The 16,220-nt window shown below is 56.9% G+C and overlaps 1 protein-coding gene across 3 annotated transcripts in view; it reads right to left on the reverse strand.

Moving 5' to 3' along the window:
- Positions 1 to 5,471: 5,471 nt before the first annotated feature.
- SFXN5 (sideroflexin 5) overlaps positions 5,472 to 16,220 on the reverse strand; it is a 113,344-nt gene continuing 102,595 nt past the window's right edge. For 2 of the 3 annotated variants that reach the window (XM_045079005.1, XM_045079006.1), the window contains exons 14-15: positions 8,554 to 8,627; positions 5,472 to 8,153 (exon numbers count right to left, since the gene is read on the reverse strand). In XM_045079005.1, coding sequence (XP_044934940.1) covers positions 8,093 to 8,153; positions 8,554 to 8,627 — 135 coding nt within the window. In that variant the 3' untranslated portion in view covers positions 5,472 to 8,092. Of the gene's footprint in view, positions 8,628 to 16,220 lie in introns of all 3 variants that reach the window. The other variant, XM_045079007.1, reaches the window with a different exon arrangement.

Consider the following 16,220-nt stretch of genomic DNA (forward strand, 5'->3'; position numbering starts at 1 on the left):
CAGGATGAACTATTTTCTGAGCTGCCGGCTTGCCAGGTTTGCTAATTTGGGAGTTTTTGGGCCCTCTCCAGGGAACAAACCAAAGTTTCTCTCGAAGAGACACAGATGCAGCCGGGAAGGGGAGAAGAAGCCGAGGAATGACGCTCCCGTCCCTCCCTCCACTGCTCCTTGCTCTTGGAGATTGGGGCCCTGCAGGTGGACAGGTGGACAGGGGCTACTTGGCTTGGCTTTCCCCGAAGGAGCCTGGCACTGTCATGTCCCCTCAGCTGGGCTGGCCTCCCAGGCCCTGCAGGGTCAAATGGCTGAGACACTGACAAGAGGCAACCCCATGCTGCATGGGGTTAAGTGGAGGGAACTCGGGGCAGCCGTTCTTAATTCTCAGGGCCCGAGCCACGTGTCTCCGCTTCAGGGACGCTCTCAGCGTCCATGGAACTTTCCGAGATTAGCCCCCACAGCTCTGTAGCCGCAGGGCTCCTGCTCTTGGCGTCCCTGCACTCGGGTTTTCACCAGCTCCTCCTTAGGGGCGCCGTGGTTTTCACCAGCTCCTCCTCAGGGGCGCCGTGATTGCCTCCCGTGGGGCTCCCCAGAACCGGGGCCCAGTGAGCTGGGTTCTGCCCAGGAGGGAGCCAGGCGGGGGTGGGGGTTGGGGCCCAGGCCTCTGCGGGAGCCCCTGCTCCCGGGCAACCCTGCAGGGGGAGGGGCAGGGAGGCCAGCAGGCTGAGTGGTGCAGGCCCAGCCAGCTTCCCTGTCAGACAGGCGCTGCCAATGCGGAGCCAGACATCGGGAACAGGTTTAACCAATTACCCGAGCGCCCCATCTGCTGTCTGGGGTGTGTGTGAGGGTGAGTGCATGTGAGGGTGTCTGGGAGTGTCTGGGAGGGCTGTGGGCGTGTGTGCGCGAGTGTGACTGTGTGGGTGTGTGTGGGCGTGCGGTGGTGCACGTGGGCGGGGTGTGCCACCTGTCCCAGTCGTACCCCCTCATTTGTCAGGCTGTGGCCACCGGCTTATGGCCTTCCTGTCTCCCCAAGACCTGGGGAGGCATTCGCTCCATGAATGACCCACCCAGCGCCCCAGGCCCGCACTCCCTACTCCCCTCATCACCACTCTTGCTCCCAGGGCTTACGAGAGACCCCGGAATCACACCTTCTCTCAAATCGCACATTCAGATGTCCTTTTCCTACCAGACCCCATGTTCTTCCTGCTCACTCGCTCAATTTTCTTCTACATCGACACTTTGACCTTCTCACAGGCCGCTCCTGGCTGGCAAAAATCACAAACTTTCTTGAACCTGTTTCCCCGTCTGCCCTTGCAGCTGAATCTGTGAGGACATCAGGCAAGAGCGCTGGATGGCACCCCTTGAAGTCCAAGGTCCCCGCCTCCGTTTAGGCCTCACCCCTGTTAATAAACCCACTCCTCTTCTCCACAGGGGTGTCTCAAACAGTCACCCTTCTCCCCAAACCTCTTTTCCTGCTTACCCTCAACAGGAGACCTTATTTCCATCTCTAGAGGGAAATGAGAAGCTCTGGAAGTGAACACCTTCATATCAATCGGAGGCCAGGAAGAGAGAGGTGGTCTCTTCAAATGGGGCAGTCTGAGGAGAGTTGGATGAAGGAACAATTCACAAATGCTAGGAACCCAGCAATGGATGTTGTAGTGCCCCAAGGCTAACGACAATGGCCCACAGCCCTGGGACCAGAAAAGGCAGGGGCAGGAGCAGTTATCAGAACCTGAGAGGACAGATGGAGGGAGATGGCCCCAGACAGGAGCTGTGGTCTTCAGTAGCGGGGGCTGAAGGAGGCAGGAGAGGCCATGGGAGTGAATCCCCCAGGGTCACTCTCCTCAAATCCTTCACTGGGGACTCCCAATCAGAGGAGCCAGATGGCAAGTCCATACAAGTCAGCCTCCCAGGACAGAGAGGGGGTGGAGAGTGGTGCAATGTGGATCTGGAAGGGCCAGGCAAGCTAGCCTCTCACCCCCCAGCCTCCACCACCACCACCCAGCCCATCCTCTCCACCTCCTTCCTGTTACCCGAGACCCTTCTCTCCTACCGGCTCGCCCTTCTCCTCTCTGGGGGCCTCACTTCTCTCTCCCCCCTCCCCAGGTTCCTCTTCTCTCACCCGTTACTGTCCACATGCCCGAGTCTTCCTTCTAATGCCTTCCCTTGGCCCTACATGGTGTTGCAGCCATTGTCATGTCTCAACGCCCAGCTCACAGCCCACTTTCACTTCTTGGAAATTCTTTGTTTTACAAGTTACGGTACACTGGCAGCCAGTCAGAGTCCTACTAACTTCTCAGCCCATGGAGATCTGGCTTTTGCCTGACCACACTCCACTGAGACTATTCTTTCCAGGTCCTTCCGGGGCATACGCTGTGTGTGCCTCTTCTGTCATCTCCAGCACTTGTTCAGTATGTGGACACCCCCCCCCCCACACACACACACACACTGGAAGCATCCTCATCTCTTATCCTCTGGGATCCCACGTTCTCCTCACACTTCCTTTTACCCCAGCATTATTAACGGGCCGGGGGCTCTCAGGACAAACACCACGGGCGGGCGGCTTAAATGACAGGAATTTATTTTCTCACGGTTCCAGAGGCTAGACGTCTGAGCTCAAAGTGCCAGCAAGGTTGATTTCTCCTGCAGCTTCTTTTCTTGGCTTGAAGATGGCTATCTTCATGTTCATGCGGAGTTTCCCTCTATGGGTGTCTGTGTCTGAATTTCCACTTCTTACACGGTCACCAGTCACATCGGATTAGGAGCCGCCCTCATGAACTTGTTGTACCTTAACTATCTCTCTAAAGATCCTACCTCTGAATCCAGTCACATTCTGAGGTACTGGGGGCTGAGGCGTCAACATTTGAATTTAGGGAGACACAATTCAGCCCATAACACCCTTCTTGTGGCTGAACTGCTTAGCAGCCTTCTGTCTCTGGCTGGGCCTCAAAGGGGCTCCTCAAGGTTCCATCCCAAGTCTCCCTCTTCTCACCCCATGTATTCCCCCTGGGTGGTTGCTGCTGTTCCTTTAGCTCTAGGTGCTCTCAATAAATGGCTAACAAGCCAAACTACGTATCTAGTTCCCACCTGGCTCCTGAGCTCCCAACAAGCACACCCAACCGTATCCTGACATTTGGACCTGGGTCTCTCACAGGAACTTCTAATAACCTGTAAAACAAACGCATAGATTTGTTCTTCCTTTTCTGTCCCTTAGCTCTGAGAAATGGCACCATGGTCTATGTCCTCAGCTGTCTGAGCCAGGAAGCTGGGGCCATCTCTGACTTCTCTCTGCCATCAATCACCAAGATCTGAGCTGAGCTCTTCATTCTCTCCATCCCTGTTCCACCACCTGGTCTAGGCTCCATCTTCCCCCACCTTGACTCTCTGCTGGTTTCCCCAGGAGTCTTGCCTGTGTCCATGACCCACTCTACTCTGTTGTCGGATGAATCCACTTCTCTACTTAAAGCCTCCAGTGACTGCCAGCTGGCCCACTTCTACCTCCAGTGTCTTGTCTTGCCCCCTATTCCCCAACACTGAGCTTGCAGTTCACCCCTGGACTGAGCGAAGCCCCTGATGTACTGTCCCTCCCTCCGCCATGCTTATCTGTGAAGAGGAAAACCGGCTCGGGTGGCCAGAGACTGCGAGCAGCCTTCTTTCCTCTCCTCCTCACTGGATCTGTTTGGCGTTCTCAAGGGGGGCACCTGGTGCCTCTGTCTGCCAGCCATTTATCTACCTTCCCTTTCTCCTTCCTTCCCTTTACCCTCCCACAAGGCCCAGGGAACTGGGGTGTGGGGCCCCCGTCCTTGACAGGAAGGAGCCAGGCTCTGAGCTTAGACGACATTGCCAACAGCTACGTTGGAGTGGGGCATGAGAAGTGAATGGACATTTTTCAGCCACTGCCCTCAGAGACACCTGGCATTGCAGGGAAGCAAGGGCACATGGGAGTTAGTCCTATTGGGAGTGGCTGCGATTTTCCCGTTTAAGGGGCTAATCAGTGGCAGGGGTGTGGGTGAGATGGCAGGAGCGGCAGCAGCTGTGGGGGGCTGAGGGAGCTCCATTCTGAAAATGACCCTGGGCCTTGAGAAAGCCTCACTCATCACTGGCTTCATCCCATAGCATTCTGACCCTCCTAACCATGGCCTGAGTGGGAGGAGGGAGGCCTTAGGGGCCAGTAGGTGGGGAATGGGGCCAGGGGAAGCCACATTCCTGGAGTGTTAATGATCTCCGGGCTGGGCAGGAGCTGAGCCCCCAAACCAGCTAAAAACAACAAACAGCTCCCAGGAGGGATTTGTGTCTGTCCTGAGAGTCAAGGATTTCCGCTGCTCCCCCTACCCCTCCCAAATGGGGGCTGTGGCCAGTGGGGCTCTTCCACAAAGAAATTCCCCAGAGACCAGAAGCCCCGTGACCTAGAAGTATCGCTTTGAGAACAGACCCCACCCCCACCCCTTTCTCTCCTCCCACTCGCCTAGGGAGGCCCAGTGCCCAGGTGAGGGAAGGCAGCCGCCTTCCTGACACTTGGGAGGCATAAGAGAAGAATCTGGGTGCCTTCCTCACCTGGTCTCTCCAGTCCTTACACCAGCCCAGCAAGTGATGCTGTTCTTGACATTTTATGGCTAAGGACACCATGGCTCTGCTAGAGAACATGTTCCGTGAACATGTGATGGAATTGGGGACAGAAAGATGGAATTGGGGAAAGAAAGGAAGAGACTGGCTGGAAGTCAGAGAGTCCAGCTGTGGCCAAGCTGGGGCTGGAACCTGGGTCCATTCACTTCTCAGCCTGACCCTGACCATGCACCTCACCTCTACTACATGGTCCCCCTGGCGTGGGAGGCCATCAGCTGCTCCCTGCAGAGGTAGAAGGTGCTTGGAAGTCCCTTGGAAGCAAGAGTTCAGGTCTCAGTCCCCTAGAAATTCTGGGGGCTGCTTAAAGGAAGAGCAGCCAGCACTGTCAGGAGGCAGCTGGGGCCTGGCCCTGAGCGACTGTGGAGCGGCTAGGAAGGGGCAGAGTGTCCGAGGCCGGTGCCATGTCCGCTGCAGATATTGCAACCTTGCCATTTGGCTCAAACCCTGCCTCCCTATGAAGCCTCTCTGGGCCGCCAGGCGACCGGGAACTACCCTCCCCACTGCACTCCCTCTCCCCGTCCCCTGGAGATCAGCAGTAGGAGAAGCTACCCAAATCTCTTGTCCGCTCAAGTTCCTCCAGTGGGACCCTTAGTGAATGCTCAGCATCTGCCCTGTAAAAAGGGGTCCTTCTGCAGAGCTCAGCCCACCCGCTCTGTCCCGCCTGCTGCTCTCACATGCTCTTCCATCCTTTCCTCTCCCTTTTCCTAAGGGCCTCCCAGTGGGCCTGACTGGACCAGGGCCTAGGTCTGCCCCTCCCTCAGGGGCCTTCCCACAACTCTCAGGCAGTACTGGCTTGTCCTCACTGTGCTTCTGTAACCCCCTCGCTCCCACCCACAAGCCACAAAGCCAAGCCCTGAGGCTTTAAATCCATCATTTATTGCCCACAGTTCATTAGTATTACATAAATCAAAGACTGAGAAATTTTCTGAGAAGGTTAAAAAGACACTGCAGAGTCTCCTCGGTGTGACTAAGGCACGAATGCCGGTGCCTCACTCACACCCGGCCCCGGGGCTGGAGAACCACCTTGCCTTTGGCCTCTGGCTTTTCTTCCCTCAGGACCCCACCCTGCTCCCAGGCCTGCAGGGGCTCAGGACCAAAACCAAGCGGGCTCACAATCAGAAAGTAGAAAAGGGGGCTGTCGGCCACCTGGCCCCAGCTGCCATCCAGACATCTTGGGCTCCTGGTACCCGCACCATCGGATTATTCTCTGGAAATGGGAGAAGGGCGTCCGAAGTCTGAGGGAATGTCAGAAGTGACCGGGAGAAGGTGGGCCAGTACACGGCCTAGAGAACTGGGGTGGCAGGGGTGCCCTGTATTCTGACACAGCAGGGCCGGCTACCCCCTAGCTGTGGGACCCGGCCCAGTCTCCTCCCCAGTCATGAGCCAGTCTTGCCCACGACGCCTCCCTTTCTCTGACCTCTGCCAAGTGGGGGATGGATGTTGGGCAAAAGTTCTCCCTCGTGGTGTTTTCCACAGTTAAGCCAAGGCTCATCTTAGCAGCATGGCCCACTGGACCTCCGCCATCACACTGAGCTATACAGATCCTTTGCCAATCCCCTCCCCAAAGAGAAGTCCCCTTAGCTCATCTGAAATTGCATTTGGGAGCATGGCCAAAAATGATCCGGGAGACAAAATAAGTTGGTTATGAGATGCCAAGGCCACAGGGTCAGGACTGGGATGGGGCCGTGCCAGGGCAGCCAGCACTGGGGGGAGTCAGAGAGACTCCCATTTCTTCTAGGCCTCCAGAGAGGGTGGGAGTGGGGCTGGGGTGAGCATTTTTGGTCCCAAGGTGAAGTGCACAAGAACAGGACACTGAGAGGTGAGGCAGAGTGAGCTAGAAGAGAGCTTTTCAAAAGGGGACCCAGACATGCCCAGTCTGTCACTGGCCCAGTCATATCATGGCAGGATTAGCTCAAAAATACTTGCCCCTCTGACAATGTGCAACCTTTCCCTCTACTGTTTTGTTCTCCCTACTGGTTCTGCTTTTACCCTTTCCTGATTGGCTGGGGGTAAGGGGGGGTGTGTAGGGAGGGGATGCTGCTCCTCAAGATGGTGGGGGGGGGTCCTTCAGGGCAGCATCCTGCAGAAAGAGCATGCTGGCTGGGAGTGAGGGCAGTGAGGGCTTCTGAGGGGGTACCTGGTGTCACCCCTGCACTGAGGATGGTAAGAGCGGCCCATCCCATGGCCCGTGGCCATAAGCCCCACACTAGATTTTCCTGCCAGTGTTCACTGCCAGCCACGTCTTTCCCCAGGTGGAGTCACCCAGGGCTGCCGTGTTGAGGGCTCCGCTCCAGCTGGGGTCACCTGAGGGGTCCAATGAGGCCCACATTTCCCCTTTGTTTGCCCCATCCACCCCCACCTCGGCCTCGCTTCCTTCTGCAGAGCCCCAGCAGACCTCTCCTCTTCTTGGCCCACCAGTGGGAGGAGACAGCAGCAAGGGGGCCAGTGCAGGGGGAGAGGCGGCACATGGGTTTGGAGCCACACGTAGGCGCAGCCGCCCACGCTAGCTCCCCATTCAGAACCGAAAAGTGTTTGGCAGAGGCCAAGTGTGCCCGGGATGTGGGTTCACATACAGAAAGTGAAGGTCCAGGTTCTGAGGCCAACTGCTGGCCATTCCCAAAGGGGCCTGCCCCTTTCCCAGTCCAGTGTCCACATTGGGGATGTGCCTGGGATGACCAGCATCTGAGTGGAACAGGCAAAGACGTAGTCCAGTGGGAAAAGCCGGTGGAACCCCTTGATCCAGTCCTCTGGTTCTGGCCATGGAGTAGAGGCTCAGAGAGGGAAGCAGACTTCTCCAAGCAGCCCATTCGTGTCACAACCACGGGCATGTGATCACTGGCTTGAGGCTGACTCTCAGGTGCCTAGAAACCTGGCCTCCATCCTCAGGCAGAAGACCCTCCCATTCAGGAAGCGGGGAGAGGGGGCAGGCAGCCTGGGGGTGGGGGCTGGAGAGACCTCCCCACCCCCCAGATGGCAGTCAGCCAGGCTCCCGCTCCAGCCTCCTACCCCTGCTCAGCCCAACTTCCAGCCTGGTGACTACAAGGAGGATCTTTCCACAGAGGTCGAAGTGCAGGCCCACAATTCCAGCCGAACATCCTTCCTTCTTGGGGCTTCTTGCCTGGAGCTGGGGTCATTTCAGGGGCCTCAAATGGATCAGCAGGGTTCTATGAAGAGTGACCCAGCCCCTGGCACTGAGCTTCATGCGGAGGGATTGGTTCTGCAGGTTGTGGCATGGATGAGGACCACCCACACTCAGAGCCAACTGCCCACAAAATCTTTTAGAGGCCTCCAGTGCCCCTGACTCCCTCGGCCACCTCCTGAGGACCTCGGTCATACTGGTTCATCCTATGAGGTGCAGACTGCGTCCCCAGCCCAGCCCAGCCCAGCCCAGCCCAGGGAGCCATAGGGCATGGCCACCAGACTATCTTGCATCTACCAGCCCCACTGCCAAACCAACAAGCCCCCAGGCCCACTCCTATGCCACCACTGGCCAGCTGCTGTATCCAGGCAGTGGCCACCAAGGCTCAGACGTGATTCTGATAAAAAAGAAAAAGAAAAAAGAAAACCAAAGTATAAAAGGATCCTAAATCTACCCCGTGGACACTCTACAAATTTTCAGCTTCACACATAATTGTGCTGAGTAGAGTTTTGACAACCCCATGTAAGGCCCAGAAATGCACTTGATTATTTTTTTTTTTTTATAGGAAATGTGTCAGAATTCCTCTCCCATGTGTTAACATGTAAATAGATTAGTTTCCCTACCTCTGCGGGGGTCCAGTGCTCCCCCAGGTGGCTCAGGACCGGTGGGGTGAGCTAGCCCCCCTCCCTGCAGCTGCAGTCCCGGAGTCTCCGTCCCCAGGCCCGATCTCTCCCCTACCCACCCCCCGCCCCGGCCTGGATCACACTCCGGCCCCAGGCCGGCTGGCCACCACTCACAGCCCCTTGTTGTACACCACTGTCCGACTACTCGTGGCCCGGGCAATCTCAGGCTCTAACTGGGATGTCTCGATCTGAGGAGAGAGGGAGAACAGAGAAGAAAGGTGAGGGAGGCGGGCAGGAGGGAAGGGGTGAGCTTGGAAGCTGGGAGTAGCATTAGGAGCAAGCTGGTGTCCACAGTTCTCCCCCTCTGCCACCTACCGACACATCCTCTTTCCCGCCCTCCTCCCGAGGGGCTCACGGTATCCCTTCCCGTCTACGTCTTGTCTCTTCCTCTGGCGGCGTGTCTGTGTGTGTGAGCGTCCTACACTCTGATCTCCGAGTTGCGTCTTCCTCATCTCCAAGGGCCTACACTGCGCCACAGTCTGGGCCTGGACCCCCACAGTGACCAGCAAACCTCTCCCTGCCAATCCCCTCACCCAGTCAACCCTTTCTCCCATTCTCCACAGAGAAGTGCCTGAAAACATCCCCACCCTCCTCAGCTCCCCACTCATTCTGAGCACCACAGCCTTCTTTCTACTTCAGAGAAAAAAGCAAAAGACAACGGAAGGAACCCCTTAGCATCCCACCACCAAACCCATGAACTACCCATCCACACTGTCCTACGCCTGCCCTCCTGCCACCCCTCCCCTCAGAAGGCAGAACCTCCTGGGGTCCACCTTCCCCACCCCCACTCTGGAAGCCCACTCCCAGACTGTCTTCCCCGTCTCCCACCTTCGCAGCCCACTGACTCCTGACCACCAGCATTTCAACACTGACAAAACCTCCCACCTGATAAAACATCCCGTTAACCCCGTGTCACGCTCCATCTACTGCCTGGTCTCTCTCCTCCCCAGCAAGCACATTTCTTTAAGACACTGTCTCCACTGGCCTTTTCCACCTCCTCATCTCCCACTGACTTCTCAACGCACAGCAAATCTGGCTTCTCTTCCCACCATACTCCACAAAAATCCTTCTCTCCAAGTTCACTGCCGCCCCCATGCTTTGTGACATCCACTGGACCCTTGTCAGGGTCTCTGGTGCTCAGCCTGGTGGGCCCTCTTCCCTGCACAACCCCTGGGGGGTGTGTGTGAGTCAACCCTCCTGGTGACTCCCAGATCGGAGGGGTCTCCCGCCATTATTTCTGCCCTGAATCCTGGGCCCATGGGGACTGCCTACCAGACCTCACGTGTATCTCATAGGCCCTTGAACTCAACCCTAAGATCTAAATCACAACTGAGGTCGCCATCTCCCCCTGCCCCACCCTGGCTCCCCCTACCACCACCTAATGGTGCCCTGGGACTGCCTCGCCTCCTCTATGCGCCCTTCCGCTTGAGTCCCTGCCACCCCAGTCCACCCACCTGGGACAGCGTGAGCCTTCTCAACTGCATTGGGCCACCCGTCTGCTCTTTACAAAATGGCTGCCCTCAGGCACCCAGTCTAGACTCCTGTGCTGTCCAGTCCCTGCCCAACTCTACCCTGCCCCTTGGACTGGAAACACCACACACACCTACTTATTTCAGGGACTCGGGTCCACTGGGCTTTCCCCAGCCTGACTCTTTGCCTGAGCTGGTTCCTCTGTCCCCACTTCTCTTCCTCCCCCTCCCCACGCTCCCCCCAAACAGGCAGCTTTAGATATCTTCCCTCCCCCAGCCTGGGTATGGCCACTTCCCCAGCCCCTGGCAGCTCCCGGCGTTTCTCATATCCCAGTTGTATCACTTGCTGCTGAGGCTGACTGTCCACTCGTCTCCCCCGCCCCCTCCACTCTAGATCGCAAGCTCCATGAGGCAGCAAACATGAGGTGTGATCGTGTTCATCCCAGCATCCTCAAGGCCTCATGCCAATACACAGGAGGTATTCAGTAAGTGTTGAATAAATGAATGGGAAGAAGGGAGGCACAAGGCCCTGGGAGGAGAAGGTTCCCCTGGAGGCTCTACGGCAGCCCAGGGGTTGGTCTGCAGCTCCAGGGACTAAGCCAGTAGGGAGGCCTGAGGCTCCAGCTTGAGGGAGCCGGAAAGAGAGGTGCTACCTCAGTGAGGAGGGCCCCCAGGGCCTGATCTCTTGCCTGGGCAGAGTCAAGGAAGCGCAGAGTCAACTAAGCCTTCGTGGCTTAGTTCAGATGAACCTGCTCCCAGGTATCTGCTCTATGTCGAGGCCAACAACCCTGAAGTGTAGGCAGAAGGTTCCATAGACCAGCCCTGCCTTCAAAGAACACAGTCATGCCTGGGGCCAGGCCCTTCAGAGGCCAGGCAAGAGGGAGCTCAGGGCGGACTGGAGCTGCTGGGCACGGTGGAGTTCCTGGAGAAGGGGGACCCTTCCCCTGTCGTCCACGGTACCCTGATACCCAGACTCTGGCCGTTGGAGAGGGCCAAAGAGACAAGAGCGAGGCTGGAGGCCCAGGCCTCTTCCCAAGCCCCTCTCCTCAAGCCACCTCTTCCCTCCCTACCCCTGCCGGCCTCCGAGTCCCCTCCACCCCACCAGTTCCCCTCGTCCCCATGCTGCCACTGACACAATGCACAGCGCCCACGCTTAAAAATCTAAATGCTTTTGAAAATGTTTAACCTAGTTAGACAAATTAGCAAAAATTTGTGCAAAACAATTTAGGTATTTAAAATATTCAATGTTTTTAAAAAACTGGAAAACTGTTCTTAGCTTTCAGCTGCAAAAACCAACAAAATATAACATCCCAGCAATCTTACCATGAGGTGTAACATAACCCTTCGGGAAAGCTGTTAAACAGCTACTGAGGCATCCTGGGAAATAGCACTTCATTTATTCAAATGCACATATGTCAGGCTTTTGCACCATATGTCATTCCAAGCTATTTACAGTAATAATTAAATCTTAATCAACGTTTAACCTCTGTAAAATGTTTGAAGAATCCTAATCACCCTTCAGACTGCACTAATGAAGGAGAAATATATAAACATAAAAGGAAAATGATGCACAGATATCACACTGGAAAGAACAGTAATTGCAAAATTGTATTTCTTTTAAATATAATCAGTAAATGATGTAAAGTAAGCCAAGGAGTATTTTAAGTTAAGACATCTTGGATGTCAGAGGTGTGAGCAGCTAATTTTGTTCTGCTACCCATAACAGATGTAGCATATTTTATTTTAGTGCCATTATTAGCAACTTCCCATGCCGGCTTTCACCGAAGCACTGAGGCCCGCATTAAAATCGGAGAGGCTGCTCACCACCGCGGTGGAGGACCACGGGCCGGGGCCACGGCCCACTTGACCCACTCGACCCATTCCCTGGAGAGCGCTGGCCCAGGAGCAGACTGAGGCCTCCTCCCCTCAGCGGGGCGCTGCTGTCACAGACCGGGGACCCCCACCCCCCAGGCTCCCCACCGTGCCCGGGGCAGCTGGTAGGAGGGATGCAGGCGGGAGGTTTGGGCAGAGGAAAAGCCCTGGGGAGGGGAAGGTGGCTGAGGTACTCAGGAGCAGAGGCTTGGGGACAGAGTGCCATCCAAGGCTTTTTTTCTTGTTTCAATGTAATCAGCCCTCACATCAGATGTCTCTGGCAGCCAACGCCATCCTCCAGGGCTGGGCACACAGAGATGGACGAGGCATCTCCTCCACGCCCTTGAGGAGCTCAAAGTCTAGGGGAGGAGTCACTTAGGAAAGCACATGGATCCCAGAGAGACGAGGTGCCATGGAAACTGGGGAGGGGGTGGGGGTTACCATGTATTGATGAAGGAACGAGGAAGAAAGGCTTCTCAGAGGAGGTAGGCCAGGAAGAAAATGGAGGATTTTGATACGAGACGGTAGGAAGTGCTTGGTGGATGAAGGGAGGAGCATCGGCCGGCCAGCACGGCCTGTTTGGTACGGTGACATTGCGCGTATAGGGAATGTGGCAGGAAATGGAGGTGGTGTCAGGACAGGCCCTTGTAGGCCTCATGAGTGTGCCAGTGGGGGGCCATGGGGAGCCAAGGGAGGATTCTGAGCAAGGGCAGGCTGCAGTCCAGACTCTGTTAGAAATGCTGGTGGCCGTAGATGTGGAGGATGGACGGGAGGGTAAGCCAGGGGGCAGCTGTGGGAATGAGAGGTGCCAGGTCCTGCCCCGTGATGCTGCCAGAGGGGCTGTGAGGCGGGTGGCACTGGGATCGTCTCTGAAGAGAAATCCATAGGAGTTGATGACCAATCCCATGTGGGGGTGAGAGGGAGGTGTCGAGGATGACTGTGCGTTGGATGACTCCTAATTCTAGCTCAGGAGCTGGGGTGGCTGGTGACGCCGTTCTGAGGCAGGGAATACGGGAGGGGGACGGGTCAGGGGGGAGGGGGACGGGCTCAGGCTGGGCCATGTTGAGACCCCCGGGTGCAGAGGCCTAGGAGGCAGACAGGGTATGGGTTCTGGAGCTCTGGGCAGGGGTCTGAGCGGGAGAGCGAGCAGGGATGTGTAAGCACAGCCGGAGCCCCCGGAGTGGGGGAGCTTGCCCAGGAGAGCAGATGGAAGGGGAGGGCGCCAGGCCTGGAGAACAAGCACATTTGAGGGGCGGGCGAAGGGAACAAGCCCATGATGGTGGCCTTGAGGGACCAGCCCAGGGAGCAGAAACAGTGACAGAGGGTGCCACTTGGCACCAGGCAGCATGGGTACCAGGCAAACAGTTTCCTGAGTGGTCCCAGTGAAGGCTGAAAGACTTCGGCCTTTGTGATGGGATGTGGTGACCTCTGGAGTCCAGATTTCCTGCCCCCAGCCCAATGCTGGCCCCCGGCCCAGACTCTTGCCCCCGTCCTGGGCCAACTCGAGTGGCTGTTCCTTTAGACTCCTCTAGCCTTGGCTGGGGCTTGGGCAATGGCAGCACTCACAGGTGTCAGGATGACTGGGGGAGGACGCTGGGCCGCTTGAAGGTCCTCTCTGAGGTGTGGGGGTGCTGGGTCTCCCCCACAGAAATCACAGCCAGGGTTCTGCTGACAAACGGATATGGTTCAGCTCCTGGGTGAGGGCACCAGAGCTCCCTGCTGCTGCCTCAACCAGGGACAGAGACCAACGGCTGTGCTGTGGTCTTGGGGAGTCCCTCCTGCTGGGGGGCTAATGGACAAGCAGCAGAGGCTGGCTTTATGTACCATATAGGCAACAGAATCAATAATGTGGTGGTCACAGAGGCTCATGGGTGGCTTGGGGAATCAGGGAGGTGCCAAGGCCCGGAAAGGGGAGTGGGTGCAGTGGGGTTGGGGGACACTAGTAGCAGCCCAGTAAAGGCTTGAAGCCCCAGGGTTATAAGCCAACGGCTGGGGCTTGGTACTGAGCGCAGACCAGCTCTGAGGGAGAAAGTGATGAGGAGAGAAGGGGTTGGGCAAGGAGTGGCCACAGGGGGAAGGGGTGACCCAGCCCCAGGCAGGTAGCAGCGGGCAGGCAGGAACACACAGGTCCCTCCATTCATCTGACAGACACCTCCTCAGGGAACTGACCTTCGTTCAGCAGGGGAGGGGAGCCAGAGCCCTGGAGAGTGGGGGCTGCAGAGCCCAGGGAGGAAGCAGAAGTTCTTGGTCCTGTGTGATTGTCCCCCCAGCCCCAGGACTGGCAGTGCCAGGAAGCTGTGGGCCTGCCAGGGACATGTCCACCACGCCATGAGAAAAGTAGTGTCACCCAGCTAAAGTTTCCTGCCCATCACATCTGAGCCCTCACCCCATCCTCCACACTCAGCCAGACACTCACAGCAGAGAGCCCCCAACTTTTGGTTGCATCTAAAGTCAGTGGCAGAAAACACGAAGCACCGTGTCCAGGAAACCCAGCCTCCCCTGAGCACCCCAATGCTCCACTGGCCCCAGAGTCCCCGAGAGCAGCCTCATAGGGTCTTCCTTGGTGGTGCAGGAAGGGTTAACCCTGAGCTAGCTGCCTGTCTCCTGGCTGGGCTGGCTGGGCTGGGCTCACTAGGGTGGGGGGCCAGAGTCAGGAATGTGTGTGGGGCCACCTCTGCCTCCCAGCCTGGGAGCACACACACCTGCAGCCGGCCAGCGGATAGTTTACATATTTGAACCTGGAGCTAAGGTGCCGAGACATAAACAGGAAACTGGATCCCTGGCCTGTGCCCCATTCTCAGGGGCTTTTACCTACTACAAAGAACTTCCTCCTCCTTGCCTTTCTTCTGGTGGCTATTCTGCCTCCTTTTCAAAGGCACAGGGCTGGGGGGTGGGCTGTTCAGTGTGACCCTGTGACATGGCTCAAAGCTGCCTCCTGCTCCTGGCCAGGGTTCTGGGCTTCTGAGCATCCGCAGGTGGTGGTGACATTGACATGGGGTCCAATGCCCAGGCCGGCACCTGACGGATTCTGTGTACCCAAGGCCCCTTCAGGCCTGGAACCTACTGGACAGCACAGCCCACGCTCTCTCTCTCTGGGGCTGAGCTAGCCTTAGGTCCTGCTCACACACAAAAGTCCAGACCCCATCTTTGGTGAAGCTGACTCAAGTGTCCTGGAGGGCAGACGTGTTAGGACAGGGCTGGGGGAACAGCTGAGGCCCGAGCCCAGACCCCCTGGGTCAGGCCTCTGATGCTGGCTCTGGGCCCCCACTGCCTTCCCAACGAATGTCAGATTCCTTGGCTGGACACTAAAGGCCTTCTGGGGCCTTCTCCAGGTTCCTCACCTACTGGCTGCTCTCCATTTCCAGAACATTGTATGTTTAGCCTTTGAGGCCCAAGTCTCTAGGTCCAAGCAAGAGCCCTAATTCTCTAAGATTGCCTCCTCCAGGAAGTCTCCCCTGACTTTCTCAGACCAAATCCACTGCTGCTGCCCCCTGGTGCCCCTGGCACTGATTTCCATCTCCTTCACATCCCCAGTCCCCGGCAATTTGTTCACTCACCATCTGCGAATACAGCAGTCCCCGACCTCACCCCAGTTCAAGTGAGTAGGTCCTTGATAAAAGTCTAATCCAACTGAACCGAAGCTCCCCAAATGCAGGAGTCCCGTCTTATACTCTTCCATCTCCCCTGTGCAATGTGCACCCAGGAACAGCTCAGACCCTCTCCCCATTTTGGAGCTTTGTGCTGCTCCTGGGTGCCCCCTGGTGGACCAATCTGGGAATCATTCTCTGTCTTCCATCGTTTGGGCTTTGAGGCCTCAGTTTACCTGTATGTGCGGTGGGAAGATTTTCTGCTTCCGGGGACTGAGATGAGGATAATATCAAGAAACAGGTGAGAGAGCCCTGTGTAATCTTGGAAAACCTGTGTGTTGCTGCGTAAGGAAGCCCAAACCCCATGGTTCTCCTAGAGCCCAGGCCCAGGCTTGCTCACGGGAGTCCCCCTTCACGGTTCACAAGGCTGAGCCCTTGCTTGTGGGCCAGGCATGTCCTATGCTGCTTCACACATACTGATGCTTTTAATCCTCTCAGCAGCAGCTTTATAAAACCAAGCCTCCTCCCTCCCTGTCCTGAATTCAGCGAGGCTTTCTAGAAGGTCCTAGAAAGAACCAGGAGGGCTAGGCAGAGAGGTGGCCCTGCTGAGGCCTGTCACTAGGGCATGTGTGTGCACGTTCGTGTGTGGGCCTGTGTGCACGCACAGGTTTGGGCCGGGGGTGTGGGGAACAGGCGACATGACAGGTGGCGTTGGCGTTCCTGGGCTCTGAGTGGCTCTGCCATTCCCATCCGTCCCTCCTGGGGGGTCCTGTGGGCAAACTCCAAGAAAGCAGCGGGCGGGGAGGCGGCAGATTTCTGACGGCAAAAATAGCCCACTTTGGAGTTCAGTAAA

Source organism: Mustela putorius, unplaced genomic scaffold (assembly GCF_011764305.1).
Source record: "Mustela putorius furo isolate JIRA1106 unplaced genomic scaffold, ASM1176430v1.1 tig00000281_pilon_pilon_pilon, whole genome shotgun sequence".
NCBI lineage: Eukaryota > Metazoa > Chordata > Mammalia > Carnivora > Mustelidae > Mustela > Mustela putorius.